At 41.1% G+C, this 23,114-nt stretch overlaps 1 protein-coding gene and 1 pseudogene across 1 annotated transcript; both read left to right on the top strand.

Moving 5' to 3' along the window:
* Positions 1 to 3,193: 3,193 nt before the first annotated feature.
* LOC147438477 (uncharacterized) lies at positions 3,194 to 4,212 on the top strand (annotated as a pseudogene).
* Positions 4,213 to 5,296: 1,084 nt separating this feature from the next.
* On the top strand, positions 5,297 to 17,758 carry LOC147438476 (uncharacterized). The gene is made up of 2 exons (XM_086484514.1): positions 5,297 to 6,259; positions 17,684 to 17,758. Exons 1-2 carry the CDS (start codon positions 5,297 to 5,299, stop codon positions 17,756 to 17,758), a joined length of 1,038 nt encoding a protein of 345 aa, XP_086340640.1.
* Positions 17,759 to 23,114: the final 5,356 nt, after the last annotated feature.

The raw sequence follows: 23,114 nt of genomic DNA, 5'->3' as shown, positions 1-23,114 counted from the left end.
TTTTTTTGTTTTTTGAGTGTTTTGCGTTATAGTTTAATTTTTTTTACATTTTTAGGTTTTTGTTTGATAAGATCTGATTTTTTTATTTATATTTGTGTATTTTATTATTTTTCTGTGTTCTTTTCTATTTTGTTAGTGTTTTGGGTTTTTTTTAAGAATTTATTTTGTGTGTTTTTTATATTTTTGTGTTTTTGTGTATTTTCTTTATTTATTATATTTTAATTGTGATTTTTAGTAATTTTATGCATGTTTTGATTTTTTTGTGTGTTTTTAGAATTATTTGTGTTTTTTATTCTATTATTTGTGTTCATTTTTGTATTTTTGTATGTGTTTTTTGATTACTTGAGTACTTTATTAATTTATTTTGTGAGTTTTTGAATTTTCTGTGAGCCTTTTTGAATTATTGTATGATTTATGAAATTTTTGAGGTAATTTTTGCATTTGTGTGTGTTTTTGTATTTATTTTTTGATTTATGTGAGTTTTTTAACTTATTTGTGTGTTTTTCTTATTTTTGGTTTTTTTTAATAAAAAAAAACCTCACCTATCTCCTGCTCCCGCGTGGACTAAGGCTGGCCGCCCGAATACAGTTCCGCCATGAATCACGCTAAGCCTGACCGACCTGCCTGCGCGCATTCACTGCTAGCTTGACCTCCTACGCGCGTGCGCTGCTGGCCCGAGACCTCCTACGCATGCTACACCCGCCTAGTCATCCTACGCACGTGCTACCCGCCTAACCTCCTACGCTCTGCACCCGCCAAGTCATCCTACGCGTTGCTGCCAAGACTTCCTACGCGCGAGCTGCCCGAGACTTCCTACGCATGCTGCCCGCCTAGTTGTCCTACGCGCTCGCGCTCCCAGACCCCACACACACACACACACACACACACACGCACACACACGCACACACACACTCGCAGCGGCCTTGTCTGCTTGCAATCCACAAACCTCGCATCGTTTTCTGCCCATGGTCCCTCCTTGAACGGGCTCGCAACTACAGCCGGGACACTCACACACTCACCCTCTAGCTATACACTGCATGATGACTGGCTCCTACTGGCCCGGCCCCGCGGCTTGCGCCATTGGATGCTTCAGACTCAAGGCTCTTGCGGCTAGTCTCTGACCACACACAGGCTCGCAGGCCTGCCCTGCTCGCAAAGGCCCGTGATTTGCGCTGGTTTTATCCACGCCATCACACACACTACAGTTGATTACATAGCCTTGGCAATTGGCAGTTGCAACACACGCACGCACAGTGCCCTGGCAGCGGCTTGGCTCGTCCTCAGGTGTACACAAGGAGCCGTAGCTCCCGCTGGCTCGCGTACGCAGCCTGGATCACAACACACCTATAGATTCGCTGCAGACTCAGAGCCATCCACACACACCCTTGCTCCTGGCCCACCCGCCCCTGCTGACGTTGTTGTTGGCCATGTCAAGCCTGGCGATGTTCCCCCTCTCTCTTTGTCGTTTACCCAGGCCGCGAGAAGTCTCCACTTATTAAAAATAAAGAAAAAAGGCAAAAACAACTCCATTTTTTAATAAGAGGTAGCTCCCACCAACGAGCTCAAAATCTTGATGGCCTTGAGCTCGTTGACGGCAAGAAATGAGCAAGGCCAAACAGACTTTGCAAGATGCAAGCTAAAAATAATTGTCTTGAATCGGATTGTTGTTGTTGCATGCTTTGAATGAAAATATTTATCTCATGAGATCAATGTGCATCATGGTTTTTTCATGAATGTCGTAATGGTTGCAAGCCTTGTCGCTTACAATTTTGTTGGGTGCTTGAAGTGAATGACCCAAAAAAAAATTATATTGCACTATCAATTAAAGGAAGTTGATATGTTTTGGGAAATGATTGGCCAAAGAGAGGTCGCCATGATAATAGATCATAATTTTTTCTATCAATTGCCATTTATCATGAGGTAGGGACATCACTTGTGCATTATATCTCCCACTTTCATATACTTGGGGGTTAATCAACTCATAACCAATTTGGCAAGAGCTGAAATTTCTTTTTTAAGCTCTCTCTCTTATACTGTGAATGTCATATTTGCTATGTAAGAGCAAGATATGGGCATGGATAGTAGGGGTGATGATTGTGTGATTATTTGGCTTATGCATCCTCTAATGCTTGTCGTACTTGCAAATTCTAATTGCCAAAATAACAAATTCTTCTTCAAAGCATGTGAGATTCATCCTAAGCTTTAGTTGAGAGACTCATTGATGAACTCATCTTCAGTGGAGAGTGTCCGTAAAAATTTGGGCTTGGCATTGATTGTGCAAGACATTTTAGTGCTTATATTGCATGTATAAATGCTTTGGCACTAACAATTGTGCATTTTTTGAAGGGAAATTGGCCAATCATGATTCAATATCGGGTTGTGCTTAACCAATTAAGAGAGTGCAAAATTTGCTTCATCCTAAACTCTCTCTTCATTTTAACATGTATGCCCAAAATGCTAAAGTGAGCATGATTTTGGGAAAATGGTCATTAAATAGCATTAAATTGAGGGTTGCTATTGACCATAATATGGTGCTATGAATTAAAACTTGGATTTGGCATTGCTTGATACATTTTAGTGCTACATACGGCAGCTAGACCTACACCTAATGATGACGTGGTAATACATCTGGGCAAAAGCAGCTGCAGTGGATGGTAGTGACCTTAAGGAGGTCAAAAATTGAGCATTGCAAGGCACAATTTTCTGTGCAAGTCATCAAAAGAGCAAATTGAAGCGAAAAAAATTAAGTGTGCCAGGGATAAGAGTAACAGTGAGGCCGGAAAAGCAAAAAAGTTGCGGACAGATACACTTCAGAAGTCGGATGACCTATGGTCACGTGCGCGGTGGTTTAATTTAAATTAAACGCCATATAGAATGTGCTGTCAACAGGCAAATTGAGGTCGATTTAGTTCAGGAGAAAAGTGCTTTGCTAATCTACAATTTTGCAGATAAAGAGAAAATTTCATCACTCAATCAACTGGAATCGAGGTATCACAAAGGAAGTAGTCGTTGCAGTACAGTGGTAAGTATCCTGCCAACTAGTGCTATAGCTATACAGGTAAATCAGATCGTCGAGATCACAGCTAAGCCTAACAGAGAGCTTTGAATTAGGAAAACCATCGGTCACCCGTGGGAGAGGCTAGAAAAAGGGAATACAAGTGCTCAGCAGACCAATAATAGGGTTGAAAGAAAAATGGAGCAGCAGATGCAACAGCCACAGTTAATGGCAACATCGGCAAATCAAAGCAGTTATGATACAACTTCAAGCTTATTAATAACAGTCAAATCAATTGGCATCAGGTTGGAGTTAATAGGTCATTTCAAAGACTTTCCATGCTACATGGATGATGCAGACAATCGCTATCTAAAGTCCAAGCAAAATGCTCTTAAAAGCCCGACAATAGAGGTTGTGGAAGTAGAAGAAGCTACCAACATGGCTAATTCACAAAAGAACCTAATGGAAGATTGTTTAGGATCGGTGTACATGAAGCTCAAACCAGGTAGTGAGTTGGACATAATAAAATTGCGCAGGCAAGATCTTCCAGAGGTTAGCAGTTGCCGAGTCACTGTGCACTTGATAAAGTCAAATTACAAGGACAAAAACTGTAGCAGTCTCTATAGAGATATGGAGGGTAGATGGTACAAAGAAAAAACACCTCAACAAGTGACGGAAGAGCCAGATCAATGCTTCATAGCTCATGAACATGGTTCAAAGTTGGGTTACAAATACATGTCGACAAGTGGTAATATTTACCGCTTGATAATGAGCTTACCTTTAGCTTCCAATGCAGATACAGTGGTAGCTCAGAACAGAGAAATCACTCAAGAGACGGGGCCTACTATAATCAATCTGCCAAAAAGTGAAGACACAGTCAGTAGGAAGGAATTCCTTGAAGCCATGTGTAAACGAAGGTTGCCTTCAACCACTTCAAAAGTCAACAAGCAATCTGAACGAATAGCCCTTCATTGGATCAACGAAACAAGATGACAAGATCCAATTTATGTAGATTCTGATGGACAAAGATGGGTTCAAGTCACGGGGGTAAGGACATTTTGCTAGTCAGTTCCTAGGACACTATGGGCAATGCGCATTCGGGACATGAGCTATGATATAGATGGAAGATGCTATGAATTAGATCTTATTGCAGATAAATTCTCGGAAAGAGCTGCAGCTTTCATCTTGTCACCTTCAACTCCGCAAGACCAAATTGAGCAACGGACACATGATGAAATGATATCTAACCAGATGAGTCCCACAACACAACAGTCACGGGTATAGAACACTACACATGCACCGCAAAATGTAGCAACACAAACACACATACAATCAATGGAAGAATCAGCTATTGAGATAGCACGACGTCACAAAGACCTAGCTCAATCAGCTGAGCTAGATGACAAACCTAAAATATCCACATCTGGCATAAGAAAGATGCCTCGTACAAATAGGGAACACTCTCGGATGGGGGGAGTCCAATCTCCACCTCACTTACTGCAATCAGGACAACCCTATTAACTGCAAACAACAAAAGAGAGTCACAATGCTCTCTTACAATTCAGTGGACAACAAAAGCCAAAAACAAGATCGAAGCGACAACAGAGTCCTAAGACTATGCAGAAGCCACAGATAAAGGATCACATGTTCATAACAGACATAGAATTAAAGTTGGTCACAGAAGCAGGGGCCGAAACGACCATCTACCAGGGTTACAATGGAAGCTATTATAAGCTTCTTGAGAATGCCACAGTCGAAAAAGATAAGGGCAATCAGTCAAAGCCAGTGTCAGTGTTGGTTTTTAAGTATCTACATGTCATGCTAATGACATATTTGATCAAAGATACTATGGGTAAAGAATACCAACAATATTATGAACAGATACCTCGACCAGGTATAGAACAAATAGGAATAGATGTGCATTGCTATGGATGTGGCATTAATCATCTAATACCCAATTGCCCAGTAAAGATGCACTTAGATATGATGAAGCAGCAAAACCAAGGCAGTATCAAACTGCAAGCAGCAGAATCATTAAAGCAAACGTCTCCAAGTCGAAAGTTGCCCGAAAGAAAGCATATCTTGTCAAAGGATACTAGAGACAAACTGAAGACTAGAATATTGGAGGTCAAAGAAGTCAATGATATTTCAATTGAAAATCAAGCTGCCAAAAGAGACCAGCTGCAACATATCTTGTCAAAGGATACTAGAGACAAACTGAAGACTAGAATATTGGAGGTCAAAGAAGTCAATGATATTTCAATTGAAAATCAAGCTGCCAAAAGAGACCAGCTGCAACAGATGGTCAACTTGGAATTCTTCAGGCCTGAAGTCGAAAGATCCGACAAGGATGCAGCAGATGATCCAATGTCAGAGGAAGTGGATGAAGAAATTATATGTGATCTAGAACCAGAGCAGGCACGGGAAGTCAAGGACTTGCCACTGAAGATTTCATCAAGTAGAAATGTGCAATCAAAGATTCTACATAATAATGCTAATAGCACAGATAGTTCATCACTCAGGGATGTACCCAAGAATTCAACAGAAGCAGAGATCAAGTATCAAAGCCAAGAAAAAGACATCTCAATGTGTTCAAATGATGGCAAGAATCAAAAAGCAGAGCCGGTCATAAAGTCAGATACTAATATTGTCTCGCCAGTGGAAAATGCCAAAGAGCCAAAGGTGACACAAATCATCATTAACTTGAACAATCAGAAGCAAATGGTGCACCAAGCACATGGAGCCTATCAAAAGATAAACAAAGAGATCAATAAAGAGCAATGTGAACCAAAGGCCGCGGTAAGCATTGCATCTGAAGAAAAGAGTCAACTTACTTCTGTCCAGCTGGCAAAAGAAATTAAAGACTCAAACAATTGTTCAGAAATAGAGGCACAAAAGACGGTTCAAGTCAGTTTAAATGCAGAAATCACCAAAGCATGTCATCAACAAGAAAAGGTACAAACATCCCAAGTCATTACATCTCGACGTTTATCAGCAGAAGACAAGGGAAAAGCAAAAGTCCAAGGAGGCTTAACCTCTTCCTCTGAAGAACAAAAGTCCAACAAGGAGGTCACAAATGCAGTTAAACAATCAAAGCAAACAGCAGTGGCTCCAGCACCCCAGGGAAACCAAGACCAACAACCTCAACAAGAGTATAAAAAGGTCTTTCAGCCAAAATACCCAACTCAGAGTAAACAAAGACACAAGCAGCACATCAAAACCTATGTTGCGGCCAATGACATCAATGTCAAAGATCCAGTTTGGGTAAATGATCCTAGTCCAAAAAATTCAGGTAAACAAATGGGATGGATTGCCTCCCAGTACAGCTTAGAAGAGCAAGGCTACTACAATGGACAACCAAATGTTTGGTTACCTAAACCAAAGATATCAGGCTATACAGTAACAAATGGCTTCAAACCAAAACAACAAATAGGAAAATCAAGATCAATTTCAACTCAAAAGAGGAGATCGAACAACAGGGCTAGAAACAGGTTCAAAACGATTCTCAATCTAGAAGGCCTACATATCTTCAAGGGAATTTACCAACCGTGAGTCCCAAAAAGTGCAAGGAACAGATACAGTTGAATTCGAAAGTACATACAAAAATATTTGTGCCATCAAATATACTTCAAGCGCAGGGATATTACAAAGGACAAAAACAAATCTGGCTACCCAAGGCACCAAGACCATATTTTACACAACTTGAAGATACTTACAGCGACAAACACCGACAAATCAAGAATACAGGTCCAAAACGTCAATATGTCGTCTGTAAAAATAAGCCAACAACAAATAGCAGATACGTATGGGTGCCAAAGTAGACAAACGAGCAAGAGAAGATTAAAGTCATCTCCAACTTCCAACAAAATGAAACTAGCCAATCTTCTCAGATAATGGACCAAAAGTTACAACAAGCAATTTTGACAACCAAGGTCACCCAGGTATGGCAGAAAAAACCTACTTTGCCAATACGGTCATTTAATAACCCTCTTTTTGAGGATCTGAGCTCTAAATGTCTAGATATATACTTTGTTGAGAGCTCAAGACTACTGTAGTCAAGTCAAGTCAAGTATATATATATATAAAAAAAAGTCAAGAGTCGGGCAGCTGAGCCAATAAATGAGCAGAGTGTTAGACCTAAGCTTCAAGTCCTAATATTTTTATGTGGTCTATGAGTCTAGCTAATTAGGCTACAGCTCAAGCTGGAAGAGTTGAGCATAATTATATCAAGTCGCTCATTCTAAATAGGTGAGCATAGTCAATGTATTATTTTCATCATGGTGGAGAGGCGAAGTGTTCAAAACAAAACACACACGCACTTGCGCACATTAGGAGAGTGGTAACCATTGCATCAAACGCCCTTCTCAAGAGTAATGGAAGCTAGTAAAGTGAATTTAATTTACTTTTTTAGCTACATTAAACTCTGAGGAGAACCCATCAATACAATTATCTCGCACAGCATAATCTTACCCATGCATAAATCTGTGCAAGCATATCGAATGTCCCATAATTGGACATTTGCATTACGCACTCTTTATTGTTCCACCCATGCACACACCTTGCAGGTACGGGCAGCAGCAAAACAACTCCAGAATCAAGGCAAAACATCGACCCTTTTCAAGGGACAAAAGGCTTAAACAATTCACTTTCACGTTATTTATATAAGCCTACTCGATTCAGTCCCTAAACACCCATCATTGTATATTCCCATAATAAGATCACATACCTTTGGGCACTTTTTCCCATGAGGTTTTTCCCCATTGGTCATCCAGGGTTTCCAGACCCTAAAGCACTATACATAGCCTTTTATTTTTCTTTATTCCCATAATAAATCAAGCCAATTGCTTTTACTTGAACCCAAATTCCTAATCTCATATTCACCAACACGTCAACCCAACAGCTTACAGCTCTTCAGAACAACATTAACCACCAATTTCAAATCTCTCCAGTGCAAGCCAACCCTGCAGCGCACGAGGACGTGCACTGAAATCGGATGGGGAAAATGTTTGGCGGCTAAGTCAACAATGGCCAAACGGGCCAGTCAAAGATACTATTTACTATTTTTAGTAAATGCTAACGAGGCCAGATGATGTGGACGCTAAGTAAAGATGAATATGAAGCAAATACAAGCAACAGATACAGAGAAGAGTTGGAAATGATGACTATCTATGGAGTTACGGTCACAATTGAGGGTCCCTTAAGTTTTAGGATTTTCCGTCAAATGACCGCAAATGCGGGTTGTAATTATGTTTTGGGCTCATCAAGAGTTCCAAGTTGTAAACATTGAGCTATATTTAGATCCTAGGCAGTGCAGATAGCAGATTAAGTGAGTTTGGCCATTTGGCTGCCTGGCCACTTCTAAAAAGCCTAGAGAGTATATAACTCAAAAGACACAATGTGAAAGGGGATTCTTACTCACTTGAGATAAGCTTTGTGAAGAAGGAGATGGCTATGGAGTTCTTGAGCTTTCTACGCGCGTGCATGGACGATTCGGCCTCATGCCAATAGCTAAACTCTAACCTCTTCTCTCTCATTTGCTCATGGTGTAATCAATGCTTGATTAATCAAAGATTAGTGGCTGATTTGTTGATTAATCTCTCTCTCTTTTTCATATTTCCCTCTTGTTAAAGCATGCTACTAAGTGTGTGTAGGCTTGTGTAGAGTGTTGGTGCCCGGTGTGGTCATTCTATGCTATTCTATGCTCATTGTGTGCTTGATTAGAGTTGGATTAGTGATTGATTAGAGAGTAGTGCGTGATTAAGCTTGTGTATGAGAGATTAGGCCGAATGGTAGAGTAAGTAGTGTGCTCACTCCTCATAGCAACATCATACCCTCTCCGTAGCTTTCTTTGTGTGTAGGTTTCACCTTCTAATCCTCCATTTGGCACGCACAAGCCACTTGTGTGTTTCCATGCCCTAGCCGGATCCTACTCCTCGGATTGACATTATGTTGATGTCCTCCCTATGCTAGGATGACGTTCTAACAAGGTGGGGTCCTAACAATGGGTTATTCGGAGATTTATCAATGCAAGTAATCAAAAAACGATTCCTGAGATTATCAAAAATCACAGTCATATCTATGTCGGGAACATACCCAAACTTCTTAGGTAGCCAAACATGATAGTATTCATAGAAAAGCAACTGGGTGCCAATGTTCTCCTTGATTGCCCTCCAGAAAAAACTCATGAATTGGGGATCTTTGTCCTCGATCATACCCATATCAAGCACAAGAGGTGAGAAAATTACCTTTTTAGAAACAAGCTCTAGAATCATTGAAAGCATTCTTCACACACTTTATCCAAAACAGGGGGGCAAAAGGGAATATGATTTAAGCCATATTGGAGAACCTGCTTAACTTTAGGGGGTATCATCATATTTTCCACTCCTGCAAGTACATGTCCAAGCTGAGATACAAAACCAGGGTCAGAAGGTAGACAAGAATAGCAGGGGGCTAAGGGAGCAATAGTAAACACATCCTTCTGATTACAAAGGATGAGTTTTAGGGAGGGCATAAAGCTCCAAGTGAACACGCAGTTATCCCATAAAGGTGTCAAAACAAAGTTCAACCCAAAAAAGCATAGATCAAAAAAGGATTTTAGACTAGGCAAGTCCATAAGAGAGTTACAATACTTGACATTGATAAAGAGCCAACAGTTTTTTCTTTGAGAAGTAGCCGTAGATAATCTTCTAGAGGCATCTTTTTCCACCTGCAGCATTGAGCAAAGGTTATTTGTATATTAAGGAGTAGGGATGAAGCTACGATTTAAGGCTTGATGGACACGACCATTAAAAGGAGCAGAGGGTTGCCCCAAGCTAGCAGAGACATTAGGGGTTAGAGAAGCACAAGGAGTCATGCAGCTTCCAACAAAGTCAACTAGGAAGGAATCATTCCAAATTGGGTTCGGGATTGGTACTGAGTGGGTTATCCTGTTGTTCCCCATTTGTCTCCCTCTTCCTTGACCATACCTATGAAGATCTGCACGGGCTCTTTTTCGTGTCCTGCTATCATAAGCCATGTCTTTATTAGGGACAATAGCTTTTCTAGTGTCCACCTTTGACATAGTGCTACTCCTAATATTTGGCAATCCATCTTAAGAATGTTAGTATACATTTTTTTAAGAGTTGGTGCCAAGAGGAAGAGGGTTGAGAGGTTATGCATAATCATCCATAGGGCATGATCAAACTAGAGAATGTTGGCATCCTTGCAAAAATCTGCTTCACCTACATGGTCACATCTACATTTTATGAATGGGCTATGCACATTTTCAGAGTTGGGTGGTGTAGTTAGAATCCCTACCAACGGTACTAATGAGACCCTTCACACCAAGGAGACATCCCACATTAGCATTGCTTCTCTAAGTCTCAAAGATGCCCATAGTAAAGGGGTAGGCCATCAAGTAAGATTCAATGATGGTAGAGCAATTATTTCCAAGATTCCAAGGCTTGTGGTTGGCCTCCCCTAGATAGACTTCAAGGGTGTATGCCATCCACATCATGCTTAAGGGTTTTATTAGATAACACACACAAAATTATCTTAAATTAAAACAATTCTTATCATGCTATTTTTCAAAATAGCATGTTTGATAGAGCCAACAAGAGAAAGTGACTTTGTCTTTTCAATAAGCCTCACAAAATCTCTCTCTCTCTCTCTCTCTCTCTCTCTCTCTCTCTCTCTCTCTCTCTCTCAAATCTGAGCTAAGCTACAAACATGTGCTTTCCTCACCTATAGGGTGATTGAGGATGAGGAGGGCTTTCTCTAAATTCTCTCCCTCTTTGGTTTGTAATTCAACAGCAGGGTCAAAGGTGTTGTGGGAGTCTCTATTGGGTCAAGTGTTGCAACCATATGCAAGACACCTCTCTCTCTCTCTCTCTCTCTCTCTCTCTCTCTCTCTCTCTCTCTCTCTCTCTCTCTCTCTCTCTCTCATTGTGTGGTCTCTACCCTCTAGCTGCTCCTTGAATAGTGTCGCTTGACTGCCTATTTTGGTGGCCATCATCCTGCATTGAATCCCTTTGTAGAAGGTCAAGTGGCCTTTTACAAAGTGTATGAACTAACGCTAACCTTTATTAGTTGCAAATAGAATTAAATATTACTACCATGCAATTCAGACGATGAAGTTAGTAAGGTGGTGATGCCAATTTGTGAATCCAACTTTGAATGGGACGCTTGGAGATGGCCCGGGAGTAGCCTCTTTTGGAAACCACACTCTAAAGGCATTTACCATGCATTAATGCACGAGGTTAATTGGTGTAGCCCCCTCAACAAATTATGGAAGAGGCTCTGGACCAAAAAACGATGGGAGGGAGTCATGGAGAACATCTGGAAGCCAAGATGGCCTCAGTTTATGAAGATATTTCTGTGGAAAGTGATGTGGGGTGCTCTGTCATCGACGGGTGTAAAGATACAAGAAAGAGGCATCGGGTCCGATCGTTGCTCGTGGTGCAGAATAGCCAGTGAAGACCTAGCCCACCTTTTCATGGGATGCTAGGCAATCAGGGGCATGGTTGGGAAAATATGCAAGTGGATTCAAAGGACATGGAAAATTAAGTTCTTCAAGAATGATCTGTTCTTTGGTAGTAATAGAATGGGAAGTCCTGCTTTTCTAGTCTGCACTCAAATAATCAAGTACTACTTCTTGCACCATATTTGGCAAGCAAGGAACCGCCTTGTGTTTGAGGGGGATCTAGCTGTGGCAAGCTTTTGTGAAATCAGGCAAGAGAGGAGATTGATGATCCACACGATCGGATGCAAACAAATCTCAGAGGACTGGTCTAGAACAATACATAACATCTTGTAATAAGTAAAGCCGAGGAGTAGGAGTGGTGTCTCTGCCAAGCAGATAACTTGTAATCCTTTGACCCTCAAGGCTCGGTCTGAGCTCGAGGATTGGTGTATATTTTTGTTCTTAATACTATCCACTCACAATTGTGAGTTTTGCAAAAAAAAAAAGTATGTGTCTACTATCCAAAGAAATTTGTGTTAAGGAGAATCTTAGGCAGATGTTGTTCCAATACTTTAGCAAAAAGACGATGATAGCGGTAGTGCCAAGCTAAATTTTGTTCGGTGCAAGCACGCATGACATACAAAAAGAAAAGATGCCTTCAAGATGCATGTCTACATGATTAAAAAGCCCTTGCTTCTTGCTGCACAAGAACAAGCTCCTCCAAGGCTGCCTTCACCATCCATGGTAGCACCCACAATAGTGTTACCTTCCCTCCCTCGACGTTTTCGTAGTTTTTGTGGGATGTTTCTTTTTTATATATGTAATTTGGAAGCTAAGAGCCAAGAAGCGCTTTGCCTAGTTGGCTCATGAGGATTACTCATGCAATCATTTTTTTGGGGGGCAAAATTCACAATTGTGAGTGATTGTACTACAATGCTACAAGGCTTGGGTTGTTCGCAATAGGATTACTCATGCAATCTTATGCGTGAGTTTGAGTCCCTCTAAGCAGCTTTGAAATAGCTCCCCCATGAAATTGTTATTGCTAATGAATTTGTAAGCGAATTTAAAGAGATTCCCATCAATAAAACCAATAGTAAGATGAAGGTGATGAAGGTATTTTTGAATAATTTTAAAATAGACTAAAAAACATGAGAGAAAATTGGATGATGTAGCATTTTGGTTTGTTTTCGATTTTCATGATAATTATATCTATGTAATATAGAGCATATGGAGGATGATGTTTCCTATGTATAAGGTGGTGGCCATGTGAGGTTTAGTTATCTAGCTATTTGAATTGATGACTTGGCCTCGTCCTTGGTTCGTCCTTGGTCACACACAAAAAAGAGCATTAAATGAATAACTATGTCTACCCTTTGTAACTATGTCAATTTTGGCATAGTTGAGGAGTTCAAGGCATGTTTGGGAGGCTGAATGAATAATTAAGCCTTGTATGACCATGAAATAGGCTTAGCTATTCATTTAATGCTTGTCGGAGTATAGTTGGCATGGTTACCTACAATTGATAACTAAGCCTCATGTGATCATAGCCTCCTAATGCAGAGCAGAGCAAGTGTGGATGCACAACTCAAACAAAGTAGCAATGACTCACTCTCCCTCCTTTATAATCTAAAGACCTCTCTCTCTCTCTCTCTCTCTCTCTCTCTCTCTCTCTCTCTCGCTCTCGCTCTCGCTCGCACACGCACGCGTGCACACACACACACACACACACACACACAAAACCGATGATGGCCAAAGGGAGGGGAGGTCGTAGGAGGTGGGACATGAGAGATAGTTGAAGTTGGGGCAGCCATGTCTCTCTTTATAGAGAGGGCAGTCTTCTCTCTCTCTCTCTCTCTCTCTCTCTCTCTCTCTCTCTCTCTATATATATATATATATACACACACACACACACACACACACACACATATATATATCAAAGAGGCGCTCTCTTGTCTATCAAAAGCTACATATGGCACGCTCCTCTTCTTTTCTCTCCATTGAACTCTCTAGAAGAGGAGCCTCTCTCTCTCTCACACACACTCACACACACTCTCGTGCGCACGAGTAGGGGCAACAAGGTGCAAGAAAAGAGGGGAGGGTGCGAAGGTCTAATTTTTTGTTTGGGGGTTAGGAGACTAGGTTTTTTTTTCAATCCTAAATAGTTGGAATCTCTCAAGATGCTTCTCTCTCTCTCTCTCTCTCTCTCTCTCTCCACACACACACAGACACACATTGTTGGAACGGTCTCTTTTCTCTTTCTAGTAGTGGTACTCTCTCCCTAGTTGAAAATTCCACCTCTCTCTCTCTCTCTCTCTCTCTCTCTCTCTCTATAGTTTAGAGCAAGGTGCCTTAAGGAAAAGGGGGGGAGGGGGATATTTATAAGTAATGCATGTTATTATTGAAGAGCTAGTAGGAGAGCCAACATGTGACACCAACTTTGAGGCATTGAAAACATTTGTGCTTCATTTTGAGAAACACCAATAAAATGCAAAGACATATGTGAGTTATCTATGCATGCTAAATATGTGTGGCAAGTTTTGTGTCTCTCTCACACGCACATGTGTGATCTCTCTCTCTCTCTCTCTCTCTCTCTCTCTCTCTCATCATACACATGCCTCCCCTGTGGCCAACTACAGACAACTAAGGCAAGTTGTGTTAGAGTCGTAGTTGGGAGAGCACTTCTACGATGGAGAGTAGTCAAAGGCAGCTTATGAATTGAGGGCAACAAACAAGAGAGCCTAAGGCAATTGACAAAGACACTCAGGGGTAGCCCTATAAAGGCCAAAAGTGGCGGACCAAATGTGGGGTAGGGGCTTGATGCAAGTTGGTTAGGGCTAAGGCAATGGGCCTGCTACAGAGATGTCATCCTTAGCCACAATGGAAAAAGGCTATGGGTCAAGGCACCTCAGGGAACTCAATACTTGGTAAGGTTGGGTAACACTGCTCTGATGAGTCGTAGGACTAAGTGGTTTGATAGGCGATGGGGGAATCTTAGTATTATTGATTTTTTGAAAAAGAGGAGCCATTAGGAGCTAGTGAGTTTCATAAGAAGTAGCTTTGGTTGTTTGATTTATTAAAAAAATTAATAGGAATCTAAAGAGATTCTCTCTCTCTCTCTCTCTCTCTCTCTCTCTCTCTCTATATATATATATATATATATATATATATATATATATAGATAGGCGTGTGTGTGTGTATATATATATATATATGTGTGTGTGTGTATATAATATATATATATATTGCCTACCTAGACGCGCTTCTATTGTAGTAGCAAAAAAGAGAGATGTGACCAGAGGAAGGAGGGTAGGAGTGGGAGAGAGGGACGGAAGTGTCGTGATGCATTGTGAACATGACCAATCAACAGGTAACCTTCTTGAAGTAGTGCATGGGGCTCTTGAAGAACGCCTACGAGCAAGGTAAGCAATACTTGGACTACATTTTCCACACCACCACATCTTGCAAATGCAATCACGAAGTATCCACCAAGAAAGTATGTACTGGGTGCGATGGTGAGCAATATGGGCACAAATTTTCTTGGCATAGGTGGGGAGCCTAAGATTGATGCACACCTTGAGAAGGTGCAAGTATGTGGCATAGAAAACAAGGGTATGCGGATGGGACAAGGCATCAATAGTGCAGGCTTGATTTGCACACCGATTAGAGATTCCTCACCTTCCTTCTTCCTCTCTCTCAACCTAGGTGAAGAGAAAGAGAGAGATCGGAGAATTAGAGGCTAGATTGAAGAAAGAGATTGAGGAAGGGTAGGGAGGAAAAGGGAGAGAGACAGAGAGAGAGAGAGGATGGTTTGGGGTGGTGGGGGGGGGGCAACAATTTTCTTTTAGGTATTGCTAGTATGCATGTATGATTTTGAATGTGGGCGTTTAAAGAAGTATGTCGCCCATGATAGTGAAAATTTTGAAATGAAGTGGGAATCTTTTGTGATGCTCTGTGTGTGTGTGTGTGTTTTTTTTTTTTTTTTCTCTTGCTAGGCAACATCTATCTTATTTCCAAAAGTGGTGTGAACAACTGGCCCTTGTCGGCATCTGGCCTCATGCAAAATGTGATGGCCTTGATGGCATGTAGCTTTACGCAAGACGCAACCTACTTGCGAGGGGCTTTTGTCGAAAGTCGATGTGAGAGAGACACCAATGGAAGTGTAGGGGCTATTGGTGAGGATGTGAAGCGAGACTAGAGGGGAGGTGTCGTTGTGATCCTCAGAGGGGGAGGGGGGAGAGGCATGCAAGGAGAAAACATATAGGCAATCAGGTGAACAAAGGGGCAAGAGGGGGGGGGGGGGGGGGGGGGGGGGGGGGGGGGGGGGGGGGGGGGGGGGGGGGGGGGGGGGGGGGGGGGGGTTGTTTGTGATAACAGGAGAATCTTGATGGCTTGAAGTGGATACCCTTAAATTATTGTTGCTTCCTTCAATGCTAAATCTTGAAATTGACTGATCAAGACTATTCATTGCACTTGAGGCTTGCAAATGCACTCATTTCTTCTAGTTCTCTCTCTCTCTCTCTCTCTCTCTCTCTCTCTCACACACACACACACTCTCTCTTACTCACACTCTCACACACAGGCTAGAAATATTGAAATCCATGATGATAGTTAAAGGAGATGTCCTTTCCTAAGTCCCTTTCCGAAGGGAATCTTGCTATAGTAATCTTAATCTATATTAAGAATCCTCAAGATTTTGATATTTGACAAACTATATTGTAAGTTAATTGATGGTTGCATTGTTTTAGCTTTGGAGATAAGCAAATGGTGACTTGGAGTGGATACCCTTAAAAAAAAATTCCTTCAATACTATACCTTAAAATTGAACAAATAAACTATTCATCGCCCTTGAGGTTTTAGGAATGTACTCATTTCTTCAAGCGCTCTCTCTCTCTCTCTCTCTCTCACTCACTCTCACACACACACACACACACAATGTCTAATTGAAAATATTGACAATCATGATGATAGTTAAAGTAGATGTCCTTTTCTAAGTTCCTTCCCCGAGGGAATCTTGTTTTTTCATATCTTAATCTATATTGAAAATCCTCAAGATTTCAATATTTGACAAATTGACAAATTGTATTACAATTTGATTGATGGTTGTCCACCACCTTTAATCTATCTCTAGAACTGGCATGCCATTGTAGAATGACCCTTAGACTATATATACAAGTGTTGATTTGTGAAAAGACTTCACTTTCCAGATCTCTACATTTTTCATTCCAATACCTTTGGACTTCCATTAGGAGATTTCAGAGGTCTTTTAGAGGGCCTTATTGAGGAGAGAGAAAAGGAGGCACGCCCAATGAGCAGCAAGGCAACGTAATGTAGAAAATAGAAGAAATAAATCAAGAAATACAAAAAAATTGATTAAACATGAGGTAACATCTCGTTTTTATAGGGTTTATAGCATCCATATGTGGACCAGTTGTAAACGGAGTCTAATAGTCGTAAAGGTATTGAAAGACAAGTACAAAAATCTATCATTCTCCCGCCACCAAAAGCTCTTGCTCCATTATGCAATCGTTCAAAACTAAAATTCCCTCTATTGCAAACAAGTTCAAGATTTCTTTTTCCACTCAGAAAAAGCTATGGCTTCTTCTTCTTCTCGCCCTAATAGCTCTAGGGGTTTTTGTACTCTCTCCCCAGCTAGCCTCACCATTAGCCGACCAAGGAGGCCAAGTAGCACCATATGATCTATCACCATCTCAAACTCCATCAATATAGATAGCCAATAGGCAACAATAGACGATATCCAAAGGTTCTTGGGTTCTTATGCAACCAAGAAGGAGGAAAAGATCCTCTACAACAAATCTATTTCGTTCAACATGGAAAGCACGAGTGCTAGATTTCAAAGTGGAGGTCGGCAAGAAAATTGATAAGGAAGTTTTGGTTCAGCATGTCTATAGCCACTCTGACATGATTGCAAATGGCGGAGATGTCTCATTGGTTTCTCATCCATGATGCTGTTGTAAGTGCTTTCTTAGCCTTCCTTTTGTATTCTTCCTTTCATACCTTGCTGGTCTCTTACTTTATTTTCTTTTTAAAGAGGTAGAAATATATTAAATGAGGTAGATATCGTTCTCTAAAGTATTCCTAAATTACATTTAGTTGTCAAACTAAGTGGTGTCTTACTATTGGTTATTGCAATTGCAAATTTCTATCCTTCATCATACAAGGAATGGGAGCCAATGGAGTGTATTGTAGGTCTCATATCTGTAATCCACGTTGACATTGGTGTTTTACAGTATGTTGGAAGAACTAGCAATAGCCTTGCAGATGAGGGCATTTTCTTCTATGATCACTTCTACCAGATCAACTAGAGAAATAAAAAAGGTACTTTGGTTAAACTCCCTCTCCCTACCAATTGGAGCTGTATTGACTGGGCAGTCCCAGACACCACAATGTGTGAATTTCTCCGAAGTAAGTTGTTTAGGGATGTTCAGAGGTCCCTACAAAATTTTGTACCCATTACAATTGGTGAAGATTGCTCGTTTCTGTCCTATAAGTTTATTTGTGGAATTGTTTCACACATGCCACATGCATGTTGCAAAGACAATGCTAGTATGTAAATCTCTAGATACTTGTTTCTATGGACAAGCTTCTTCATAGAGGGTGGTATGTTAAAGAGCTGGACGACATACATTGCGATGTTGCATTGGACACTTTGGTGGCCAAGTACATGATCAGCACACAACCACTTCTCATCTCCTTCTGGTACAAGCGCTCTCAAATTGTTGCAAGTTGCTCTCAATTTGTGCCTATTGATCAAGAGTCGGCATGCATAGAGAACAATGGTGCCATAGATGTGGAGGTATTGGACAAAGAGCTCAACCTTGTGACAATGGTCACAATGCAACCTTTTGCAACTCCAGCACGGCATAGTGGACGAGACCGCGAACAAGGAGCCCTCAAAGTTCTATTTCTTACTAGATGGACACAAAGCAATACAACGAAGGGAAAAAGAGATTGTCCATAGAGAGCTAACTGGCCGAGTTCAAATCGTGCCAATGTAACTTAGATGAGTTTGATTGGGCATAACTTCTTCTTTAATTGAATCTATATTCATGCATTGCATTGTAACGTTTCTTTCAATTGAAATCTTTTATTTCAATTGTGAGATGATTCCGACCATTTGATTGTAAGATGCAATTGTTTGTCGATCTCTCTCCCTTGTGAAAGTATGTGTCATTTATTTACATTTTATTTAGCATATGTAGAGTTTGATGTCTAATCTCTCTCTCTCTCTCTCTCTCTCTCTCTCTCTCTCTCTCTCTCTCTCTCACACACACACACACACACACACACACACACTTACATCCAAGGCACCACATTGACAAGTACAAAGAATCATATTAATGTACATAGTTATCATTTTGGAGAGTAGTTGTAAGTACAAACTCCAAAATAGTCAATGTGCTGCAATACAAATTCTATAGGTAAGGGATCAAAATGTCCTCTAGGTAGAAGTCATGCTCATGCCCTTCAAATGAGGGCGCGGAGAGAGTTGTGCCCAAGGATTAAGTAATCCCTTATGTGGTGTGTTGTCTATCAATAGAGTGTTGTGAACATCAAATGGGACATGGATTTGAGAAAAAGGTTTGTAATAAATTTGTACATTTCATTTTGTAGGGTGGTAGTGGCCATCGATAACAGCACACTGTGCTTGGCAATACACAAAATTAGATTGCCAACGCTCGATTTCGGCTATGTTACAAACTATGGCTACAAGGGGTTGAGGTTTCTCAATTGCATAGAAGACCATATCGTGACGCAAAACCTAGCAAAAAGAAATTGCAAAAATTCCTTGGTGGCTCTATATTTGACAGCAAAGAAGTTATGTAGGTTGAGAGATCCTGCATTTGAATGATATGGCTCTCAAAACAGCAAGGGTCCGTTGATTTCAATAATAATTAGTCTTTGCAAACAATTTGGGAAAAAAAGTAGTTAGACAATAGGATGACTTTCATAGTCCTTTACGATGGTTATTATCAGAACAATCATTTCAATGTCTAACAAAGGTCCATACTGGGTTTGGTTGCTGTGGAGGTTGTCCACTCCAATGTGGACATCCTCAAGCTTTTTCTCACCACTCCCTTGTTCTTCTACCATCGAGACTCTTGTGTCTCGAGTGTAGAGTGGTCCTTAGCTGACGAATTAGCTTCTAACATGCTATGCTCTACTTCTAGGTCAAGCATCATTGACTCTTGCGGATTTTTAGGCTCTAACGATGGAATTGTGGGAGTGCTATGCTCTACTTGAGGGTTGGTGTGTTCTTCCTCATACCCTCCCTTTGCATTATCTTCTTCCTTCAAAACCCTCCAAGAGTAGAGGGAGTTTCAATCTTATTTCTTCCTCATCCCCTCCATGTGCATGATCTGGCTCCTCTACGCTTGCACTGCCCTTCCCCTCATCATGTATCTCCTCCCTATCAAACTCTCCCACTGCATGATTTATCTTCTCATCAGTCCGTTCCTCCTCTTCCTCATGTCCCTTCTCAACTGTTTGCTGGTGTCCCTCAATAGTCATTTTGTTATCTCTACAATATGGTCATCCAAAAGGGTGTCTTTTGCAACCATGCTTACAGGATGTGAAATAGAAAGAATATGCTTGATCAGAGTGGCACCAAGCTTGGCTTGAGGAACACACACACACACCCTTTTTTTCAGCTAAAAGCCTGGAAGCTTTGGCGGGTCGCGACCCCACAACGTGGCCTGACTCCACATACACACACACGCTGTCATAAAAGCCCTGGCCCTGCGGATTACGCGTTCAAGCTCGACTGTGCACCCAATCCCACTGGCTTGGCGCGAGCCAGACACAAACACCTCCCCTTGCGCATCCCGCCATGCTCGCCTTACCCAATCGACTGCTTGTCAATACCTGAGAAGGCGCAGAGTCCGGAGATGCTTTGTTGATTTCACACACACACGCGCAGGTTGATCTCGTCTGTAGTTCTAGCCTCTGCAGCGCTGGCCAACACTCCAATACACACTTGCTGATTTTGACGCATCTTTCACGCTTCACTAATTGCTGCCAACTTGCAGTGGGCACCACACACAATCACACACATGCTCACGACAGCCTTGAATAGCCTCGCTCTGATCACCGTGCAGCATAGCATACTGCGCATCCTTCTGCTTGCAATCCAAACACCTTGAGCCTTTTTCTGCAGCTGTACACACGATCAGTTCAAGACCCATTTGCTGAGCTTGGGGCTAGAATCGAATTCCGCAATGCTCTTTCACCAAAATCCACACACACACACATGAAATTCTCTCTTTTTCTCTCTCAAGGCCCTCTACTGCTTGCAACTGGCCCGCAGAGTTAGCCCTGCAGGTTGCTACCCTTGTCCACAATATACAGAATACATCCATGAGTCTTTGCCAATTGCCGCCATTTGACAAACACTCACACACAACTACTGGCAGGCCTGAATGGCAAGCCTAAATTCACGCATTCACTTTGTTGCTTTGGCTCATCGGCTCCACCTGAGCTCACGCGGCGGCACGCCCATTGGCCTCATTTGATGCACCCTGTAACACTCTCACCTACTGGCTGGCGGCTCCACGCAGATCAACACAGCTTAGGATATCTTAGCGAGCGCGTCAACTTATGATACACAGCTCCCACAGACCTGCCTACCGCCTTACCTAGTGGCATCGTGGCACCAGACCTCGTAAAGCTGCAGCCAAATTCTTTTAAAAATAAAAATAAAAAGTGAAAAAATGAATCAAATGACTGGTAGGGGATGGTATACACCCTCATCGAAGTGAGGACGAGCTTTTATTGATTGAGAGAGGGGAAGCCGCAATGTTTGGCTATGTATATTGTAAAGTCCACCATTATCACGCACTGGTCAGAGTCGATCATACTAGAAAGTATGTATGCTATCCTTGAATGACCACGCATGATAAATTTGAGGATTCCTTTGTGTGTACTACTATTGGTGTGTGAGAGTGAGACGCTCCTCTGCATTATTCATTGACTCTATCTCTCTCTTCTTGCTTCGTATGTAAAAAGTTGCTATTGAGCACATATTGGTGCATCTATTATGTCATGGATTGCGGTTCTTTTCATAGATTTCACGAAATTGTCTATTCTTATGACTCCTTTAGTGCATATTGTGAACGGCAAATGCTTTTATGCACTAAATGATGGAGCTCTTGGGCAACAATTACTCGATGATACAAAATTTGGCAGATTGCCTTTGCAGAGATGAAAATTATGTCCTCATATGCTTTTTGTCTCTCTTTTCTATGTATGTCGTATTTGCTATGTAAGAGCAACGTGTGGGCATTGAGTAAAGCCATGATTTTGTGATTACCTTACTTGCACTAAAAATTTGGCTCGTGTGTGGGTTAGTGATTGCCTTGATTGAAATTATCACTGCACTAAAATGGCAAGCTCTATTTGAAATGCATGTGAGCTTCATGTGAGAGTTACGCTAGATGATGAGTTGTGATTGCTTGGTCGTACTTTGTGCTAAAACTTAACATTGCATGTACAATTTGGTGCTTGAACATAAAAAATCATTGGAAAGCACTAAAATGAAGCTTATTTGAATGGCCATGGGTGGCATTGAAATTTGGGTTGTGGTTGATCATGTATTTTCAGTGCTTGTATTGGATGTTCAAATGCTTATAAGCACTAATGATTGAGCTTTATTTTGAAGGGATGTGGCACGTGTGTGATTCCAAATGATCCAACAAGGGGTCATCATTGCAATATTCCAAAATTTGGCTAATTAGAGCCCTCCATGTTTAGTTAAAGTTGTAATGCTAGCCCATAGCTTGGTCTAAAAGTGCAAATTTTTTCATTTGAGCCAGTGTTTGGCCAACTTTTGAGCTTTCAAGTACATACTTTGGCTAGTAAGAGCCATTCATTTTCATTTCGTCGAGTTGCAGTCATCTCTAGCTCATAGATTGCACTCAAAAATGTAAAATTTCACATGAGCTAGTTGTTAGCCAACTTTTTTGAAAATCTTTAAAAATTGTAAAATTTGGCTATCGAGAGCCACTTCATTTCATCAAAGTTGTATTATTTTTTTAGCTCTTGACTTGTTTTAAATTCCATATTTTAAGTCATCTAACACTTAATCAAACTTTTGAACCATGCATGAGAGTTGGTTAAAATTTCAAAATTTGCTTATGTAGAAGCATTTTTTTCCTCTCTCATTGCTATTGTGTATGCATAAATTTGCTACATTAGAGCATCATGTGCATAACCAAAGGCACTTTTTTCCCTTGGGTTTTTTCCCTTTGGCAAATTCGGGTATGCAAGACCCTAGCTTTAGGTTTTCATTAATGTTTTTGTGTGGCTTTTCAATAAAACGCTTTGGAATTTGTTTTTACACTTAGCTTCAAAAGGCTTCTTTTGCAAATAAAAAGATCAAGAGGCTTCTCTACACAAAGGATGCTTGCTCAAGGGTGCTCAAAGAGCATGAATAGGTGTAATCCTTCCATGATTTTGCTCTTTGTTCATCTCTCCACTCTCTTGCTTGGTTTAAATTTTGCTTCTAAGCTATGGGTTTTTCATGTTCAAAAGCTAGGCATCATAAAGTTTCAACACCCTACTTTGTGAAAATTAACTCACAAAAAATTAGGTTTTATGTATGTTAATCGTTGGTAATTGGCCTTGACCTTAGGATAATGTAGGTTCATTTCTTGCTAGTCCTAG

This window comes from Adiantum capillus-veneris, chromosome 16, assembly GCF_014529385.1.
Source record: "Adiantum capillus-veneris isolate H3 chromosome 16, ASM1452938v2, whole genome shotgun sequence".
Lineage (NCBI taxonomy): Eukaryota > Viridiplantae > Streptophyta > Polypodiopsida > Polypodiales > Pteridaceae > Adiantum > Adiantum capillus-veneris.
Note: the sequence above shows the minus strand (reverse complement) of the source record. Positions and strands in the feature narration are given on the sequence as shown.

What these genes read in the sequence shown, in the direction of transcription:
- LOC147438476 (XM_086484514.1), top strand. Translation starts at nt 5,297, where the DNA reads ATGGTCAACTTGGAATTCTTCAGGCCTGAAGTCGAAAGATCCGACAAG. An exon ending in ATGTCAAAGATCCAGTTTGG is followed by an intron (nt 6,260 to 17,683) that starts GTAAATGATCCT and finishes GGTGTTTTACAG; the next exon opens with TATGTTGGAAGAACTAGCAA.